Below are 17,255 nucleotides of genomic sequence, written 5' to 3' on the forward strand. Positions count from 1 at the left end.
TTTAACTCCCTTCCTTCAAACCACACCTTGTCTGGCCAATGTTCTTGTCATGGATACAGGCTGTGTGTGCAAAATCCCAGAGAGAAGTGATTTGAGGAGGGATTTCAGAGAATGAGGAGCAGATTTGGCTAATGAGAATCAAATCTGAACTTGAACCCCCATCCCAGAGAACAAATCTCCAAGTCCTGGCAGAGGAGGCTCATCCCTGCCAACTGTTACAGGGAGCCACGTGAACAGCTCACAGCTGGGGAGGGAAACCAAAAATCAACACAATTCATCCCAAATGGATCAAATCCCTCTTCCTAAATACGCTGAGATCATTCCTCATCTTATATTTAGAAAGTATTTACAGGAAGTGCTGGCTGCTCCAGGGGAAATATCAAGAGATATTTTTTTTAAATTTCCTAATAAATACAATTTTTGCAAAGTTATTTCTTAAAGATTCTTTCACATACCCAGTGGGACAGACCCCCCTGCCTGCTTCATGGAAGAGCCATTGTTGGGCTGCTGGGTGGTCCCAGTGGCACAGACTGGCCAGGGCAGTGCATGAGGAGGAGTTTACTGGATACAGGAATTTGTTCCTGCTCTGTGGTGTTTATCTGACAATAACTGCTGGGCTTGCTGCCATTTTTCCATCTTTTGTCCTGATGCAAACACTCACGAGGTGGCACCAGGACTGACTCAGTGTCAGCACAGGGGCTTTGGAGCTTTCCAAACTCCAGGCTCTGACATTCATCTGTTTTCCACAAACCATGTTGTACATTCTCCATGTCTGATATATTGCAAGATTTGGAAAAGGTCTAAAAAGAGGATAACACTACTGCAAACATCCCCCTGAACCTCTGCAAGTGGAAAAAAATGTGGGCACTTCTGATTCCATGCAGTTCTATCCCACTGCAGCTCCTGCACCAGCCTGGCCTGCAGCCACTGGCCTGACCTGGATTCTGCAGCAGAATCCTCCCCTCTGTCAGCCTGGCTGGTATGGACACACCAGGGGCATGTCCAGGAACAGAACCTGCACCTAAATAATGTGATTCTTCAAGGTATTACAGCAGCAGTTCCTACCCCTGGGCCACTGAAGTGTCCCTGCCATGGCAGTGCGGTCAGAATGGAAGGACCTTTAAGGTCCCTCCAACCCAAACCATTCTGGGATTCTACAAAATGCCAAAGTCTTGTCTTTAAAAAAATCCTAATCACAGATCTAAATAATGCAATCCCAAATCCAGCCTTGGGAATGAGTTCCAGACCAAGCCAGCAGGGACTGCAGGTCCTGGCCTGCTGGCAGAGCACACAGCTCTGCTCCTGACCCTGAGCCCAGCACAGCAGCCAGATGCTGCCAGATGCTGCTCACTGTTAGAAGCAGCTGCACAAGCAGCCCTGGTGTGACAGAATCCCAATGAAAGCCTGATTCCAAACTTCAACAGCTGCCAACACAGGAGGGCACAGGAGAGGAGGGCATGAGGAGATCTGGTCCAAGGATGGACAGGGCAGAGGAGACTTTGGAGAAACAACACCACAGGTTGGAATGAGCACTTCAGCCATGCAGCTCTCTCTGTCACTGCTTGTGCATTTTGGAAGCAAAAATCCCCCAACATCAAAGTGAAAAATCATTTTGATACCATGGCACGTATTTCTGAACAGATGTGCCCCCCAAAAGTCATTAGTTCAGTTTAAATATTATTAACAGATCTGTTAATTACTGACACCAACCCCTACACTGCTCTGCCCCCCCAGCCATGGCTGGGTGTTATTCCAGGGCTTTCCCTGCAGTGCTTACATAAATGTGCTCTTTAGCAATTTTTGGACTGGAACAAATGTTTGACTCTTTCTGGGATGGAACAGAGATAAACACAGGGAAGCTCATCAGTGCTAAACCCCAGTCAAGCCCTGCTTTATGTTTAAACCAGCACTGTCAGAGCTGTGTAACTAAGCAAACACACTTACTTCCAGTTTACTCACAGCAGCCTACAAAGGGATTAAGTTAAAGAGAGAGAGAAGAGGGATAAGCCCCGTTTGTGGCAATCCACATTTTCATACACAGAGATGAAATACTGTGATGGAAAGTGCTGGATTTTCAGAGACCACAGTTCAAGGAGCTCCTGGTTGTATGATTTAGTGGTGGGTGGTCCTGTGAGAAGCAGGGGGTTGGATTTGGTGATCCTGACAGGACCCTTGTGGCAGGAGATGTTCTGTGACTCCATGGCTTTAGAGCTCAGCCCAGCTCTGTCCCAAGGGCAGAGGCACCTCAGCTGCCACCAGTGCCACCAGGTGTGCTCAGAGGATGTCCCTGGCAGCAAGAGGGACTAGGGACTGTTGGCAGAGGGGACAGAGGCAGGGAAGAGCAGCTGTGCCAGAGCTGGGCAGCGCCAGCCAGGCAGGGGAGCTCAGGCAGCACAGCCTCAGCAGAGCCAAAGGACATCAGAGCCACCCATGCCTTGCTCAGGTGACACTGGGGACACCAAAGGCTTGCACCAATATCTAGGCAGAGCCACAGCCTGCCTTTAAGTGGGAGATGGGATCAGCCCAGCCCCAAAAGGTCCTTTTTCAATCTTTTACAACCAATTTATAGCCACTGCAGCAGTTTAGAGGCACAGCACTGGAAGAGGAGACCCCCATGTCCATGCTGTGGCTGTAGGAACAACCCCAGGGTCACCATCCTTGGCTTCCCAGCAGGGACTGTGCTGGGATCAGGGCATCTGCAGCACAGAAATGTTGGTTTGTGCCCTTTTCTGGGGCTTGGTTTTCCTCTAGCAAACCTCTCCCAGGGAATATACAACAGCACAAGAGGAATGGCCTCAGATTGTGCCAGGCATGGTTCAGGTTGGATTTTAGGAAAATTCCTTCATGGAAAGGGTGGCCAGGCACTGACCTGGGCAGTGGTGGAGTCACTATCCCTGAAAGTGTTAAAAAAAATACATGGATGTGACACCTGGGGACATGGTGAGTACTGAACATGGCAGTGCTGGGTTGGACTCCAAGATCTGGGAGGGCTTTTCCAACTTTGGTCATTCTGTGACTCTGAAATAAAAATCCCAGCATCCCCTGATACTCTGGATACCCTGAAATAAAAATCCCAGCCCTCCATGATACTCTGGATACCCTGAAATAAAAATCCCAGCAGTCCATGATACTCTGGATACTCTGAAATAAAAATCCCAGCATCCCCTGATACTCTGGATACCCTGAAATAAAAATCCCAGCATCCCATGGTACTCTGGATGCCCTGAAATAAAAATCCCAGCACCCCATGATACTCTGGATACTCAGAAATAAAAATCCCAGCATTCCATGATACTCTGGGTACTTTTAAATAAAAATCCCAGCATTCCATGATACTCTGGGTACTTTTAAATAAAAATCCCAGCACCCCATGATACTCTGGATACCCTGCAATAAAAATCCCACACCCCATGACATCCCTGCACGTGCTGCTGCAGCAGAGCCCGGGTGGCTGTGATGCCATGGGTGACACTGGCACAGACAGAGGTGGCAGCTCTGTGTCCCAGCTGCCATCCTGCTGCCACACATCAGGAGCTGCAGCTTCCAGTGGCTGCAAATTCCAGTGTGGGAACAGCCTGGGCCTGCTCTGTCGCCTCCTGGGACAATTTCTTGAATAGCTTAAAAAAATCTCCCTTCCAATGTATATTATGGGATATCCTGAGCTGGCAGGGACCCATCAGGGTCATGGGGTCCAACTCTTGGCCCTGTGCAGGGACCCCAAGGATCCCATCCTGTGCCTGAGGGCCCTGTCCAAGGAAATGGAATTTTCAGAAACTCTTTCCATCTGTGCCATTTTTACCAAAGTCAGCAAAACCTGCTATGGGCTTTATGAGGCACTTGGCACACTAATGGGTTTTTTCCTAGTTAGTGTTGCCCATTCCTACAGGACTGGACACTCAAGCAGCTCTGGGGAAGCCATATGATCCTCTGGATCCGTGCCACTGCTGTGGCTCATTATCCAAACGATCCAAAGATCTCTGGCTAAAGCGTTTCCCTGACAACATGCTGGGTTCTGGAGGATGGCACTTGGGTGACAGGATGGCACTTTCTTCCTTCTGTGTGCTCTGAAACAACATTTAGGACACAGAAGATTGAAGACAATTATTTTTAACCAGTTCCACATTAGCAAATTCCAATTAATTGCCTTAGCAACACACTTAAAATGTTCCACTGGAGGAAGAGAAGTTCCTCCCCTCCTATTTCTGCTGCCTGCTGGTCTCCCTGCCAAAAATATTCCAACTAAAACAAGAAAGGAGGGGAAAAAATAAATGATTGAAAATACTGAGGGAGGAAATCTCCATGAACTGACCTTGTTTGGAGGCGGGGGCTGCGGTGCTGCCGGAGGGGTGGGAGCTCTCCAGGGCTCCCAGCGCTGTGGGAATGGGCTCAGGGACCTGGCTGGGCACCTGCTGGGGGACAGGGACAACACCATGAGCCTGGGAACATAAAACAGGCAGCAAAGGCAAGGGACAGGTGAGCCAGGGGGGGTGGAGAGGAGAAACCGAAGGTGGGGAGAACAAAGAGAAAAAATAGAGAAAAGGTACACAGGTCAATTGGATAAATCCAAAAAGTTCATGGGAAAGGCAGCAGGAAAAGGGGAAGGAGATGCTCCCTGTTAAGAACAGCAAGGAAGGGACAGCACAGCACTGGTGCCAATGTGCTTTGCCCTCCCAACACTCTCCAGGAGCTCCTCCATGCAGGACACACCAAGGCTCCTGCATCCCTCTGTGACCTCAGTTCACCTTTGGGACTTGACTCCTTTCTCCACTGATCCATATTTCAACCCCCTGAGAGATTCAGATCTATTGATTTGCTCCTCTGTGTACCTATCAGAGCTGATGTGTGCAGGATGGGATGAACAGTGGGCAGATGTGTCTGCACACACAGCACTCCTGATCCCAGGAGGAAAATCATCCCAGCCTGGCAGTGCTTGGATGAAAAACATCCCCAGCACCCCCTGCAAGCAGCCTGGGGGTGGGACCTGCAGGGCAGGGGGAGAATAAAAGCAGCTGGGCAGGAATCTGAGGGAGAGCAGGAGGAGCAGGTTCCCCAAGAACATGGACTGGGGTTTCTGTATGGAAGAACAAATCCAAAAGGCCTGCAAAGACTGAAGGAAGACTGAAGGAGCCCCAGCCTGTGGCAGACACACATATTTCAATGATCTCCCACCAAACATTCACTTGTGCTTAAGAAAGTTTGCTCAAATCCTTTGTATTTAGTCTCAGAATTTAAGGAAGACCAAGTTAGTGCCCCAGACTCAAAGGTGAGGCAGCTGCTGGAGTGACCACAGACAGGCCAAGGCAGCTGGTCACAAATTCCCCTTAAATACACACTGGGGACCAGGCACAGGAGAAAATGGGGCTAAATTTTCATTTCCTCATCCCAAGTGGAAAAGCAGGCAGCTCCCTGCAGCTGTCTGCTCTCAGCCAGGTCCACATCCATGAACTCCTCTGAGCAGCTACAGGAAAAGGACTTTTTAATCACTCTAATTGCAGACAGGCTCTCAGAAATCCACACTAAACTTATTTCCTTATAAAAGGAAATGCTCTGGTAACCTGCTTCTCTTTCTGGGACTCTGTTTTTATCTCCCATCTCCAGCTTTTTGCCCATTGCATCTGAACAGTGCAGGATAAAGAGGGAATTCTCTCCAAGACACTCTTTTTCACCATTTCAGGAAGACCAGGAAAAAGCACATCTGGAAAAATAAGGATGAAGATTTAAGTGGGGGTGAAGGGTTGAAGTTTTCTTTGGGATTGCTCCTCTTTCAGCAATGAGCCTGACAGATTGACTGGAGAATGAATGAAGAACTGCAGAATGAATGAAGAAGCCAAAGAAAACCCAGCTTTCCAAATGAGCAGGTTTCAAGAACACTTTCCCCTCACCCTCAGTGATCAGGACTTTCTTCTTTTATAAGAAAATTTATGGATGAAATCAGTGTGGAGAAAGGAAACTGTGATAAGAACCAACCTAAGCAGAGCAGTGAAGGAGAAACCTGTGAGGCCAGAAACTTCTTGGGTCAGGAAATGTATTTCCTTCAGAAATGGGGAAAACATTTATTTTGTAGGAATGATATTGCAAATGAAAAAATGGTCCTTATGCACTGAGGACTGCAAATGAATAAATGTTCCTCTGCAGCTGCAAAATGGAGCATTTAGAGAGTTTTTATGCAAAAACTCCCACTGAAAATTGCTCCCCTGATTTATGATGCTCCAAGGGTTGCTCTGGGTTATTTTACCCCACCACAGCCTGGACACTGAGCAAACACAACTCTGACAAACTCACTGAGACTTGGAAGAGCTTGGCCAGGAAAATAAGAGCAGTCACTCTTTCAAAAGTGATCTTCTGTGGAAGCCATGGCTGAGGCAACACCATCATCAGATTCTGGGCCTGGGTTTTCTTTCTCTTCCCAGCAAAAACCAGAGTGAAAACAGCATCTGGATAATGGATAAATCATATCTCCATGTACCTCCAGCTTCTCTTGCAGGAGCTTTAAAGCACTTTACTTGCTCAAAGGCAATTAAAATACACTGCAGAGGCACTGGGAAACTCCACCTAAAGCACTTTTTGGTCAGTGCTGCTGAGTAAAAGGTACAGGAATGGCTCAAACCATGCAGATCATCCTGGCAATGCTCATCTTCTGCACAATTCCAGGGATTTTTTGATGTTAAGCACAGTTCCAACAATTTTTTGATGTTCAGCCCTTAACCTACTGAGAGAAGAGGGTGCTTTGGGCTTGTGTTAGCTAAGTTTTGGTTTGTTTGAGTCTGTTAATAGAGTAATTAAAATCTAAAGAAAAAATTTGGAAACTATTATTATTTTAAAAGGGTTTCTTTTTCAAATGCAGAATTTGGGACAGGGAGTGGTCTCCAGCACTTCCTGAGGATGTTTCTTCCTTTGTGTTTGTGCCATTTAAATAATGAGATAGCAGATTCAGAGAAAGCACTTTTATTGGAATTTGCTGTAATTCTAAAAATCTCATTGGACTGGGAGTCACTTTGATGCTGCCTTGTCAAGCCCTGAGGCTGCACATTCATATTTTGAGTGCTGAAATCTCCATGAGCACCTTGGTGAGCAGGGTTTGGGGTGAGCAGGGTTTGGGGTGAGCAGGGTTTGGGGTGAGCAGGGTTTGGGGTGAGCAGGGTTTGGGGTGAGCAGGGTTTGGGGTGAGCAGGGTTTGGGTGAGCAGGGTTTGGGGTGAGCAGGGTTTGGTCCAGGGGGTCAGCAGGGGTGTGGGATGAGCAGAGTTTGGGACGAGCAGAGTTTGGAGTGAGCAGAGTTTGGTCCAGGGGGATGAGCAGGGTTGAGGTCAGCAGGGTTTGGGATGAGCAGGGTTTGGGGTCAGCAGGCTTTGGGGTCAGCAGGGTTTGGGGTCAGCAGGCTTTGGGGTCAGCAGGCTTTGGGATGAGCAGGCTTTGGGATGAGCAGGGTTTGATCCAGGGGGATCAGCAGGGTTGGGGTCAGCAGGGTTTGGGATGAGCAGGGTTTGGGGTGAGCAGGGTTTGGTCCAGAGCAGGGTTTGATCCAGGGGGGTGAGCAGGGTTTGGGATGAGCAGGGTTTGGGGTGAGCAGGGTTTGGGGTGAGCAGGGTTTGGGGTGAGCAGGGTTTGGTCCAGAGGGATGAGCAGGGTTTGGGATGAGCAGGGTTTGGGGTCAGCAGGGTTTGGGGTCAGCAGGGTTTGGAATGAGCAGGGTTTGGTCCAGTGGGGTGAGCAGGGTTTGGGGTCAGCAGGGTTTGGGGTCAGCAGGGTCAGCAGGGTTTGGGGTGAGCAGGGTTTGATCCACGGGGGTGAGCAGGGTTTGATCCAGTGGGGTGAGCAGGGTTTGGGGTGAGCAGGGTTTGGTCCAGGGGGATGAGCAGGGTTTGGGGTCAGCAGGGTTTGGGGTCAGCAGGGTTTGGTCCATGGGACTCAGCACAGTTTGGGGTGAGCAGAGTGTGGTACAGGGGGTGAACAGGGTTTGGGGTCAGCAGGGTTTGGTCCAGGGGGATGAGCAGGGTTTGGGGTGAGCAGGGTTTGATCCAGGGGGATCAGCAGGGTTGGGGTCAGCAGGGTTTGGGATGAGCAGGGTTTGGGGTGAGCAGGGTTTGGTCCAGTGGGGTCAGCAGGGTTTGGGGTCAGCAGGGTTTGGAATGAGCAGGGTTTGGTCCATGGGACTCAGCACGGTTTGGGGTGAGCAGAGTGTGGTACAGGGGGTGAACAGGGTTTGGGGTCAGCAGGGTTTGGTCCAGAGGGATGAGCAGGGTTTGGGGTGAGCAGAGTGTGGTCCAGGGTTTGGAACAAACAACAGCAGCTCTGCTCCCCCTGCACTGTCCCAGGAGCTGCCCCAAGTCAGGAGCATCTCAAAAGTTATGGCTGAATATTGAGAATTTACTGACTGGAGCCTGCTCAAAACAGCAGCACCCCCACCAGTGCAATTCCTGAGCACAGTTATTAAGGCACTATTTAATTTCACCCAAGATATTAAACGTGCTCCCAAGACTTGATTTAGAGAAGCTGTTGGGACAATAATGTTGAATTTCCTGGCTTAAGTGGGCTTAAATTTTCAGTTATGTTACACTAATGAACTTATTCTGGTGAGCCCAATTTCAGAGCTCTTCTGTGATTACCAAAAGTGGTTCTAAGCACCTAATCAAAAGGAAGGCTGGATATTAAACAATGGAATATTTGCATACCTTGGAGGAGATGATTGGACATCACTGCTGTGCTCTGCATCTAAATTACAGCTGATCAGAATTCAGGCCTAGTAACCTCCCCTTGAAACACATTTATTTCCTTCTGTTTGACTTAATTGTAGTGCCTTAAAATAGCTTGCAGGATGTAAGAATGATCAGGTAAGTGCCTGGATTCACTGCACTGGGCAGGAATACCACGGGAAATCCTGGCTGGCTCCAACTCTTCCCACTTCCAATGGGGAAGGATGGGTAGGAAGAAGAAATGGGGAGATGATCTCACCAAGATTCCCATGTTTGGCATCTCTGATGGAAAGAAGTTTACCTGGTGCCTGCTGCTTGTCCTGGATGGGGACCAGAGGAGAAAACCAGTGACAAAGCACAAGGTGGTGCCTCCAGAGACACAAGGAGTGGACTCAGCTGGGAAAGCCCTGCTGGTGCCAGGGAGGATCTCCAGGACCTCTCTCACTTCCCCTCAGTGACCCAGTCACATCTGCCTGCAGTCCCCAGCTCCCACTGCAGCACAAGCAGTGCTCCCAGACAGGGCTGTGCTCCTGCACAGGACTTTCAGCAGAAAATCTACTCCCACACAGAGAGGAAAGGAAGGTTTGAGCTCAGGAAAAGCTGTTTCACCTTAAAAGCTGCCAAAAGCTGGTAACATCGACCAGGGAAGAAGGTGGAAGAAGAAGAAATCACATCCCAGCACCAGCTCAGCTGCACAGCCCAGCCTTCAGCTGGAGAACCTTCCTGACCTCTAACCAGGGACTTAAAAGGGTCAGACTCAAAGGTGCAGGACAAGAAGGGATTTAAGACCTACAGAAAATGCTCGTGAAGAGAAGAGCCTGAAGTGGGAAAAGCACAAAGCACAAAGCCAAGGTCCTGGGAGTGAGTGAGGAGATGCAACCTTCTTGACTCAGTGAGCAGAATGAGCAGGTCCCAGCTGCAAGGTGGGATTTAGAAACCTGCTCCCCACCTCCCACTCTCCATCCTCCTGCCTTCAGGAAGGTATGGCTTGTTCAGGGAAGCTTTTGGCCCTAAAATCTGGTCATTCCACTAGGTGACCTCAATACTGTTGTGATGTGTCAGATCCTACCTGGAGGGAATAAAGGAGGAAGGAGAGGGGCAGTTCAGATGGTTGGGTTCAGTATTTTTATATTTATAATTTTTATAATTATATTTATTATTATTAATAAGAATGAATTAAATTTTTATAATTATAAAAATATTTATCATTTTTTCCTCATTAGCAAAATGCATTGTTAAGTTTGAACACCCAGAGAGCAAATGTGTGATAACTTGTTACAGTTCTGTGAGAAAATTCCTGAGCTCCACATCTTCTGGTGACTCTAAAACAACTGCACAAAGGCAGAAAGAAAAGTGATGCAACTGAAGGTCTGTAATCAATCACCCTTGTGACATGGGCTTTCCCAGGTGCATAAAGACACCTCCTTTCCCACAGATATTTTGGCTCCTCCTTGAACACTGAAAATCTACTGCTGATAGAAAACCAGGGAGGGGAAAGAACAGCAGCACTGGGGCTCCAATGACCAAACTTGGGCAAACATCATGGCTGGAGAATATTGATTCTGTGAATCAGTGAATCATTTGGGAGCATGCAGGTCTCTGGGATGGTCCAGGTGTGGCTGGGGGTGGGAGGGAGAGGCCCCAGGGGAGGAGCAGCACAGCCCTTCCTTACCTGAGGTGGAGTTGGGGTGGAGGTGGGTCTGACGATGGGCGGGGTGGGGTTCCTGCTGCCCCCTCCAGACATGATTTCCTCTGTTATGTCCTTGCCTCCCTGGTTTGGATCCCGGATTCGGATCTACAGGATTGAGAGAACTGCAGTAAGAGCAAAGGAATCATTCCCACAAGGTTCCTGCACCTGCTGTCCTGGTGGAGAGCAGCACAAGCTCCCAGCACAACCAGCAGGAGATGCTCTGGGATGAGCTGGGGCTCAGCAGCAGCACTGGGATGTGCCTTGTTTCCATGGCTTGGAATGCATGGCATGTCATCCCTTCATCAACACCTAATTTAATCAAAACCTAATTGAATCATCAACCACACCAAGTTCAGTCTAAATATGTGCACCCTGTAATGCAAAATACAGGCTCTGCTGCTGGAATGTGAGTTTCCTGCAACTGAGAAAAAGTGGGGGACAGTTTGGGTACAAGCTCAGCTTGCCCAGTAGTGGAAAGGGCAAGAATGGAGAAAAGGTTTTGTTTTTTACCCTGACAGGAAACTCCCTGACCTTGCCAGCCCACTTCTAGGAAAGGGGGAAAGCAAATCAGTCCCAGGTTCCACCAAAACAGAGGGAATCAAACAAAAATACTGAGTGGAGGAAAGGGAAACTGAAAGAACAAACTCAAACTTAGAACTCTGCAGCATTTAGGAATGAAATGGGATTTTTGAGTCTATTCACAGTTCCAAAATGGGAAGAAAAAATATTTTCCAAAAGAAACCACTCCAGAACACTCAGTGAATCCTCAACTGACACTTGAGCCAATCCATTCCCTGAGCAGGGGGAAGAGCCAGCATGTCTGGGATAATGTGAAACAGCTTTTCATCTCCAGCAGAATCTGATAACCCTGAAGACAGAATTCTGTCTATCTGCCCACCTTCTCCAAAGCTCTTGGCTGAACTTGAGATCAATTCCATGCAGAAATCCAAGCAAACCAAGAGACACCATCACCCTTCCCAGGGCAGGGGCTCTGCTGGAAACCAGCCTGTAATGAATGGCCCCATGGCAGGGGCTGGGAATGGTCCTGCAGCTCCTTCCAAGCCAGCCCTTCTGGGATTCTGGGCTGTAAAACTGGAACTGCAGAAGGGCTTTGTGACTTGTCAAACTCAGTTTGGCTTCACTCTGTTTGTGAACACACACACACACACACTGTACTCAGGGTGTTGAGTCTGGGCTTCTCTTATTTTTGATAAAAGAAGGATAAATTAATTATTTTAGCAAATTTTTTTTTTTGCTAAAATATTTCATTAACTACAGCAACAAGGACCTGAGAGTTGGCCCTCTCCTCCTCCTGACACAGAGTCAATGGCATTAAAAACAAGATTTCCCTGCCTGAAAGGAAATTTGTAGTACTCAAATACTCAACTCATGGTGGATGTGGGCATGTGCACAATAATACATTTAATTTTTCTCATTTCTCCAACAGTTGCAACACCAATTACCAAACTGAAACAGCACATTCAGAGAGAAGCATCTTGGGCATTTAAAATCCCTTTTCTGCCTCAAAGAACTCAGCTTGGCTGGCATGGAAGTGCCTTAATCCCAGCTGAGCGTGTCTGATCAGCTCTGCATTTTAATGGCATCAGGGATCTGGGCATGTCGTGTTTGGGATGCTGAAAAGAGACTCCTGGGGCCTGTAGAGGTGACAAAAAAGCTGCTGAGAGCAGCCACCAAAAAGGCCTTTCCTGCAGGCACAGCTCACCCATTGTTCAGTTCTTCCGGTCTCCCAAATCAAGTGTCACCCCAGATCACCCTCAAAACTCCAAAGATGCAAATATTCTGCATTTTGAGACATGTCTAAGTCCTTTTATTCTTTTCTACCCCCAGGAAACTGTTCTTTTAATGTTTCCAAAACACTCTCACACAAACACTGCTGTAATTTCCTCTTCAGTCCTTTACAAACTATTCATTCACAAGTCCAAGCCCACATCATCTTTTCCTGGTTAAACCTCACATTTACCCCACACACCTCCACTGTTCCCCACATCCACCTGTAGATGGGTTGAAATTCCCTTCATCTGCCTCTCTGAGATTCCCCCCAGTGGACTAGAAAGAGAGGGAATGTGCTCTCCCAACCCATATCCACTCAGGTTCTTTCAAGCCTGCAAATACATCCACAAATTCCTGTTTTTCCACCTTTTTCAAGGGATAATATTCAATAATTTCTGATTTGTCACTTTGAACCAATTCCCAACATTCTCCCAAACTGCTGAGTTCACTCATTCCCACCTGGCTTTTTGGGAGCACTCTGAGCAGCAGCACAGGTGAGGATTCCAGGCTTGGGCAGACCATGCTGCTTTTGTTCATGTTTATTAAAAACCAGCAAAATTATTTTCCTTTTCGACTGGCTGAGATGTCACAAACTCAGAGTGGACAGCGCCCATAGCAAAATAGAAAACAGCACTGTGCAATGTTTAATTACACTTCATCTCTTTGGGAATCACAAAATAACTGGTTTGGGGTGGGAGGGACCTTGAAGCTCATCTTAGAGCATGGCAGGGACACCTTCCCCTGTCCCAGGCTGCTCCCAGCCCTGTCCAGCCTGGCCTTGGACACCTCCAGGGACTCAGGGGCAGCCAAGGCTGCTCTGGGCATCTGTGCCAGGGCCTCCAGTGAAGGTAAAGCTCAGGTTTAATCTGAAGAACATTATTCCTGTCCTTGCAGCTCCCCCCAGCACAGAGTGCCCCACTCACCGTTTTCTTCTCTCTCTTGGCAGGCGGCGGCTGCTGCTGCTGCGTAGGCACAATGATGGGTGCAGACTGGTACACGGGCTGGCTGGGGTAGAAGGGTGTTCCTGGGCAGCAGTGACACAAACAGAGGGACAAGGTCAGCTCAGGACACACAACCAATGCCAGAGGTGCAGCATCCCTCTGAGAGGGCTGGGTTTGCTCAGCTCCACTGCCACTTAGCAGAAGCTGATGCTCCATCAAGACAAGAGATTCAGGCACCATTTCTTGTTTGATTTCCATGACCCCAAATTGGCCATGTACATCATCCATGTCTGAGAGGCTGTGGACACCACAGAGGCACTGCAAGAGCATCCCTGGGCTCCTCTGCCTGACAAACAGGAAGATTTTCTGCTGGATTTGCTGCTGGTTTATCAGGGGTTTTCTGCCTTTGTAGAGAAATTCAGTCTAACCAATACAAACAATTTGTGAGGTCAACTGCAACCTATTTGGAAGCACAACCAGAAAATTTAATTATGAGCAATGTTCCTGTCATGCTGCAACACACAAAAAGCAGGACCATGGTGATGAGTGCAGAATTACACCACAGTGCTGGTCACATTCCTAGCAGCCAGTGTGGTTCATTATGGTTTTCTCAGCGGAATGAGAGTGGCTCAGTGAATCACCAAGTGCTTTAAGACCACACCAGAGATGGGGGTGGCAGAGCAGAGCTGCCTCCTGCCCATGGATCAGGTGTCAGGGGAATGTGTAAGGTGCTGCTGGGTGTTCTCCCTTCTAGGCATGGATTCTGGATGAACTGAGTGCTTGCACTTGCCTCTGGCCCAATCTGATCTATTCTTCAGCTGAACTAACCTTTAACTGGGTATGAAAATGTGGATTGTGCCTGTAACCCAACCAGGAGGTCGCTGGATCTCAGGCAAAGGGTGAAATCCAAGAGAGCAAATTAAAGCAGCCCAGCACAGCCTGATTTGCAACTCCAAGGGTGCATTCCTCCTGCTGAGAGCTGTAAACCCCAGCTCAGAGGGCTTTCCTGACATCCTCAGAGAGGGAACTCTTCCTGTGCAAGCAGGGAGCACTGCATGGCCTCAAGGAGCTCAAAGTGACACTCCTGGCTGCACTCAATTACTCAGGAAATGTCTCAGTTTGAATGCCAGGGTCAGCAAAGCCACTTCAGATCTGGCCTCAAAGTCTCTGTCTGCATCTCTGCAGGCTGGGAATCAAAAATTATTGCCCAGAGCAGCTGTGGCTGCCCATGGATCCCTGGAAATGTCCAAGGCCAAGCTGGGCAGGGCTGGGAGCAGCCTGGGGCAGTGGAAGCTGTCCCTGCCATGGCAGGGAGTGGGACTGGATGGGGTTTAAGGTCCTTCCAAGCCAAACCATCCTGGGATTTGGTGATTCTATGAACCCTGCTGGTGAGCAGGTGTCCAAGCAGAGCCTGGCTAAGGTGAGGGAACAGGAGGAGCCTGGGATCCTGCAAGGTGTGAATTCCCTTCACTGGCAGTCTCCTGGAAACCAGATATAACCACATCACCTGCAGTGGGATCCCTGCTGGAGAGGCAGCTCCAGCAGAACTCAGGGAATGACTCTCCCTTTATGAAAAGTATTTTTAAAACCCAAATCCTGAAGAAAGTAACTTCTGGAAAGAAACAGCTTCTGTGACAAGCCAAGTGCATTTGCCAGTGCCACACTCTCTGCTCTGCTCCCTGCCTTTGATCCCTTCCAGTTCTTCAGCACCCAACTTTTATTCTCTCTCCTATCCACTGATCACTTCAAGGTCTTTCCCAGTGTTGTACAGAAACTCCCTGACATCAGAGAATGATAAACTGAAAAACTGAGTTATAAAACTGCACTGCCCATCTTCACAAGTTTTTTCTTCCACTGTATTTTCCCATATCACTTTCTTTAGGTCTTGCCCAGCTGCAATGATTTGGATATCCAGCAGCCACACTGGCCACAAGCCCTGTGCTTGATGGAAAAGGCACTGCCAGCAGCACTGAACATGCCTGAAAAGCAGATTTAGCTGCTCCCCAAACCTGGCAGCACCTGGAGAGAGCTGAGCATTCCCAGTCCCTATACACAGCAAGGGAGTGACAGGAGGGAAAGGTGTGGGTAAGTACAGGCAAATCCCTGGTGAAACCTTCCCTGCCTGGAGGACTCTGCAGGACAGAGAGCTCTGGCTTCACCCACTGATGCTCCACAGCTGCAGCAACCTAAAACTGGGACTGAAAGATTCCAAGATTTTCTGCAAAAAACCAGGTGCTTCCAGGAGAGGAAAGGAGCTGGAAATGAACCTTGTCCTAATTACAGAAGTGAAGACAGATAAATGGCACCAAGCAAGCAGGAAGTAAAAAACAGACCTGTAGCATTACAAGAAATGAGGAATACTGGGCAATTTCCTCATCTAGTGGATCAGATTTGAAGCATCATTACAATATTTCTTCTATTTTCTCTAGGATCAACCACCAGGAAGTAGCTGCCCTGTAATTACCCTCTCTCCTATTCTGAAATTGCATTACCAGGTTCAAGGGCTTTACAACAACCTTTCAATAATTCCTATGAGTTCCACACAGACCAGATAAATAAGAGAAGGAAAAGAGGAAAAATAAGAGACCTTCCTGAATGATGCACAGGGAAGCTACTGGGTTTTTCTCTCCTTCCAAAGGGATCTCTGTGTGTGAAGAGCAAACTGCAATTCTGCCAAGGGAGCAGGGCTGTTACTGGTCAGCCTGGAAGGGAATCAGTCACCCCAAGGCTCCAAAACTCCAACAGAGAATTCCCATGGGAGCCTGAGAATATCTCTGCAGGGAGCAGTGAGTGACCAAATGCATGAAAAGGCCAAATTTTGGCCTCTGCAGGAGTTACAGATTGGACTAAATTACCTTGGCAGCATCAATCCAGGGAAAAAGCCACATGGCTTGTTCTTATCCCCCAGCACACACCAAACAAGAAACACTGGGCTAAGAACTGTTAGCTGCTGTTAACTGGCAATGCCAGGCATGGCACAGGGAAAACCTGGGCTGCCAAATGTACCCACAATACCTGAACAAATAATAATGATTGAGCAGGGAACAACAACAGGGAACAACAAGCAGCCCCACTGCTGGTCACAGGTGATCCTGGGCAGCTGCAGCCTTTCCTGACACACTCACACAAACAACACTCTGGGATTTTTCAGGAGTGAATAATCAGGGCTGTGACACCACCAAATTTAGCAGCTATTTGAAGTTCAAACAAATGCTAATCCAGCTTGTTATTATAAATCTTCAGCTTGACAACAGAAAAACACAGCAAGGACAGACTGTAAGCAGTCTCCAAGCAGAACTCACCGTAGGCATTGGGGAATTCTCCAGGACCTGGGCCTGGGTAGAAGGGTCCTGGTCCTGGTGGCTGCACAGGATATTGCTGCGGTGGCCCGACGTACGGGGGGCCACTGTGACGATACTGGGGGGACAAAACAGCCATCAACCACTGCACAAGGCCTGGGGCAAGCTGTAACTGAGCCCCCCTGACCAACAGGCATCTGGTCCTCACACTGCTTAATGACAGTTTTGGGCAGCACAGAATTATGGATTGTTAAGGTTGGAGAAGATCTTTAAGATCACTGAGTCCAACCATCAACCAGTAGCACCAAGGTCACCACTGACCATGTCCCCAGGTGCCACATCCACACCTGGAGACTTCCAGGGATGGGGACTCCCCCACTGCCCTGGGGATCCTCTGCCAGTGCCTGGCCACCCTTTCCATGAAGGAGTTTTCCCTAATAGCCACCTAAACCTCTCCAAATGTTAGTGCCAAAATAAGGTAAAGCCAAGGCAGGGAGGACACAGGAGCTGAGGCAGAACAGAGCCCCTGCTCTGATTGCAGCACTGTGTTATGAGGCCCAAGGTTCTGGAGTGCCTGTGGATCTATTGAGTCAAATTAGGTATTTTTAAAGCACTAAATATTTAGTCCGATGTTTAGTCCAATATTTAGTCCAATATTTAAATGTCCAAGACATTGGTTTCCTACTGTCTTTGAGGGAGGCCTGAAAGAGGTGATTGGTTCCTAGTGCCTCCATGCACAGAAGAACAAATACTTCATCCAGAGAAAGGACAGAGGCTGAACCACAGAATCCTGCAATCATTTAGGCTGGAAAAGCCCCCTACAATCACCAAGTCCAACTGTT

The 17,255-nt window shown here is 48.5% G+C and overlaps 1 protein-coding gene across 13 annotated transcripts in view; it reads right to left on the reverse strand.

Moving 5' to 3' along the window:
- EIF4G3 (eukaryotic translation initiation factor 4 gamma 3) overlaps nucleotides 1-17,255 on the reverse strand; it is a 149,655-nt gene that overhangs the window by 48,667 nt on the left and 83,733 nt on the right. For 10 of the 13 annotated variants that reach the window (XM_077190213.1, XM_077190212.1, XM_054648004.2 and 7 more), the window contains 4 exons: nucleotides 16,417-16,531; nucleotides 13,097-13,197; nucleotides 10,365-10,487; nucleotides 4,310-4,409 (listed from right to left, as the gene is read on the reverse strand). In XM_077190213.1, coding sequence (XP_077046328.1) covers nucleotides 4,310-4,409; nucleotides 10,365-10,487; nucleotides 13,097-13,197; nucleotides 16,417-16,531 — 439 coding nt within the window. The remainder of the gene's footprint in view (nucleotides 1-4,309; nucleotides 4,410-10,364; nucleotides 10,488-13,096; nucleotides 13,198-16,416; nucleotides 16,532-17,255) is intronic. The other 3 variants (XM_077190210.1, XM_077190207.1, XM_077190216.1) reach the window with 1 other exon arrangement.

This window comes from Agelaius phoeniceus, chromosome 24 (genome assembly GCF_051311805.1).
Source record: "Agelaius phoeniceus isolate bAgePho1 chromosome 24, bAgePho1.hap1, whole genome shotgun sequence".
NCBI classification, from domain to species: Eukaryota; Metazoa; Chordata; class Aves; order Passeriformes; family Icteridae; genus Agelaius; species Agelaius phoeniceus.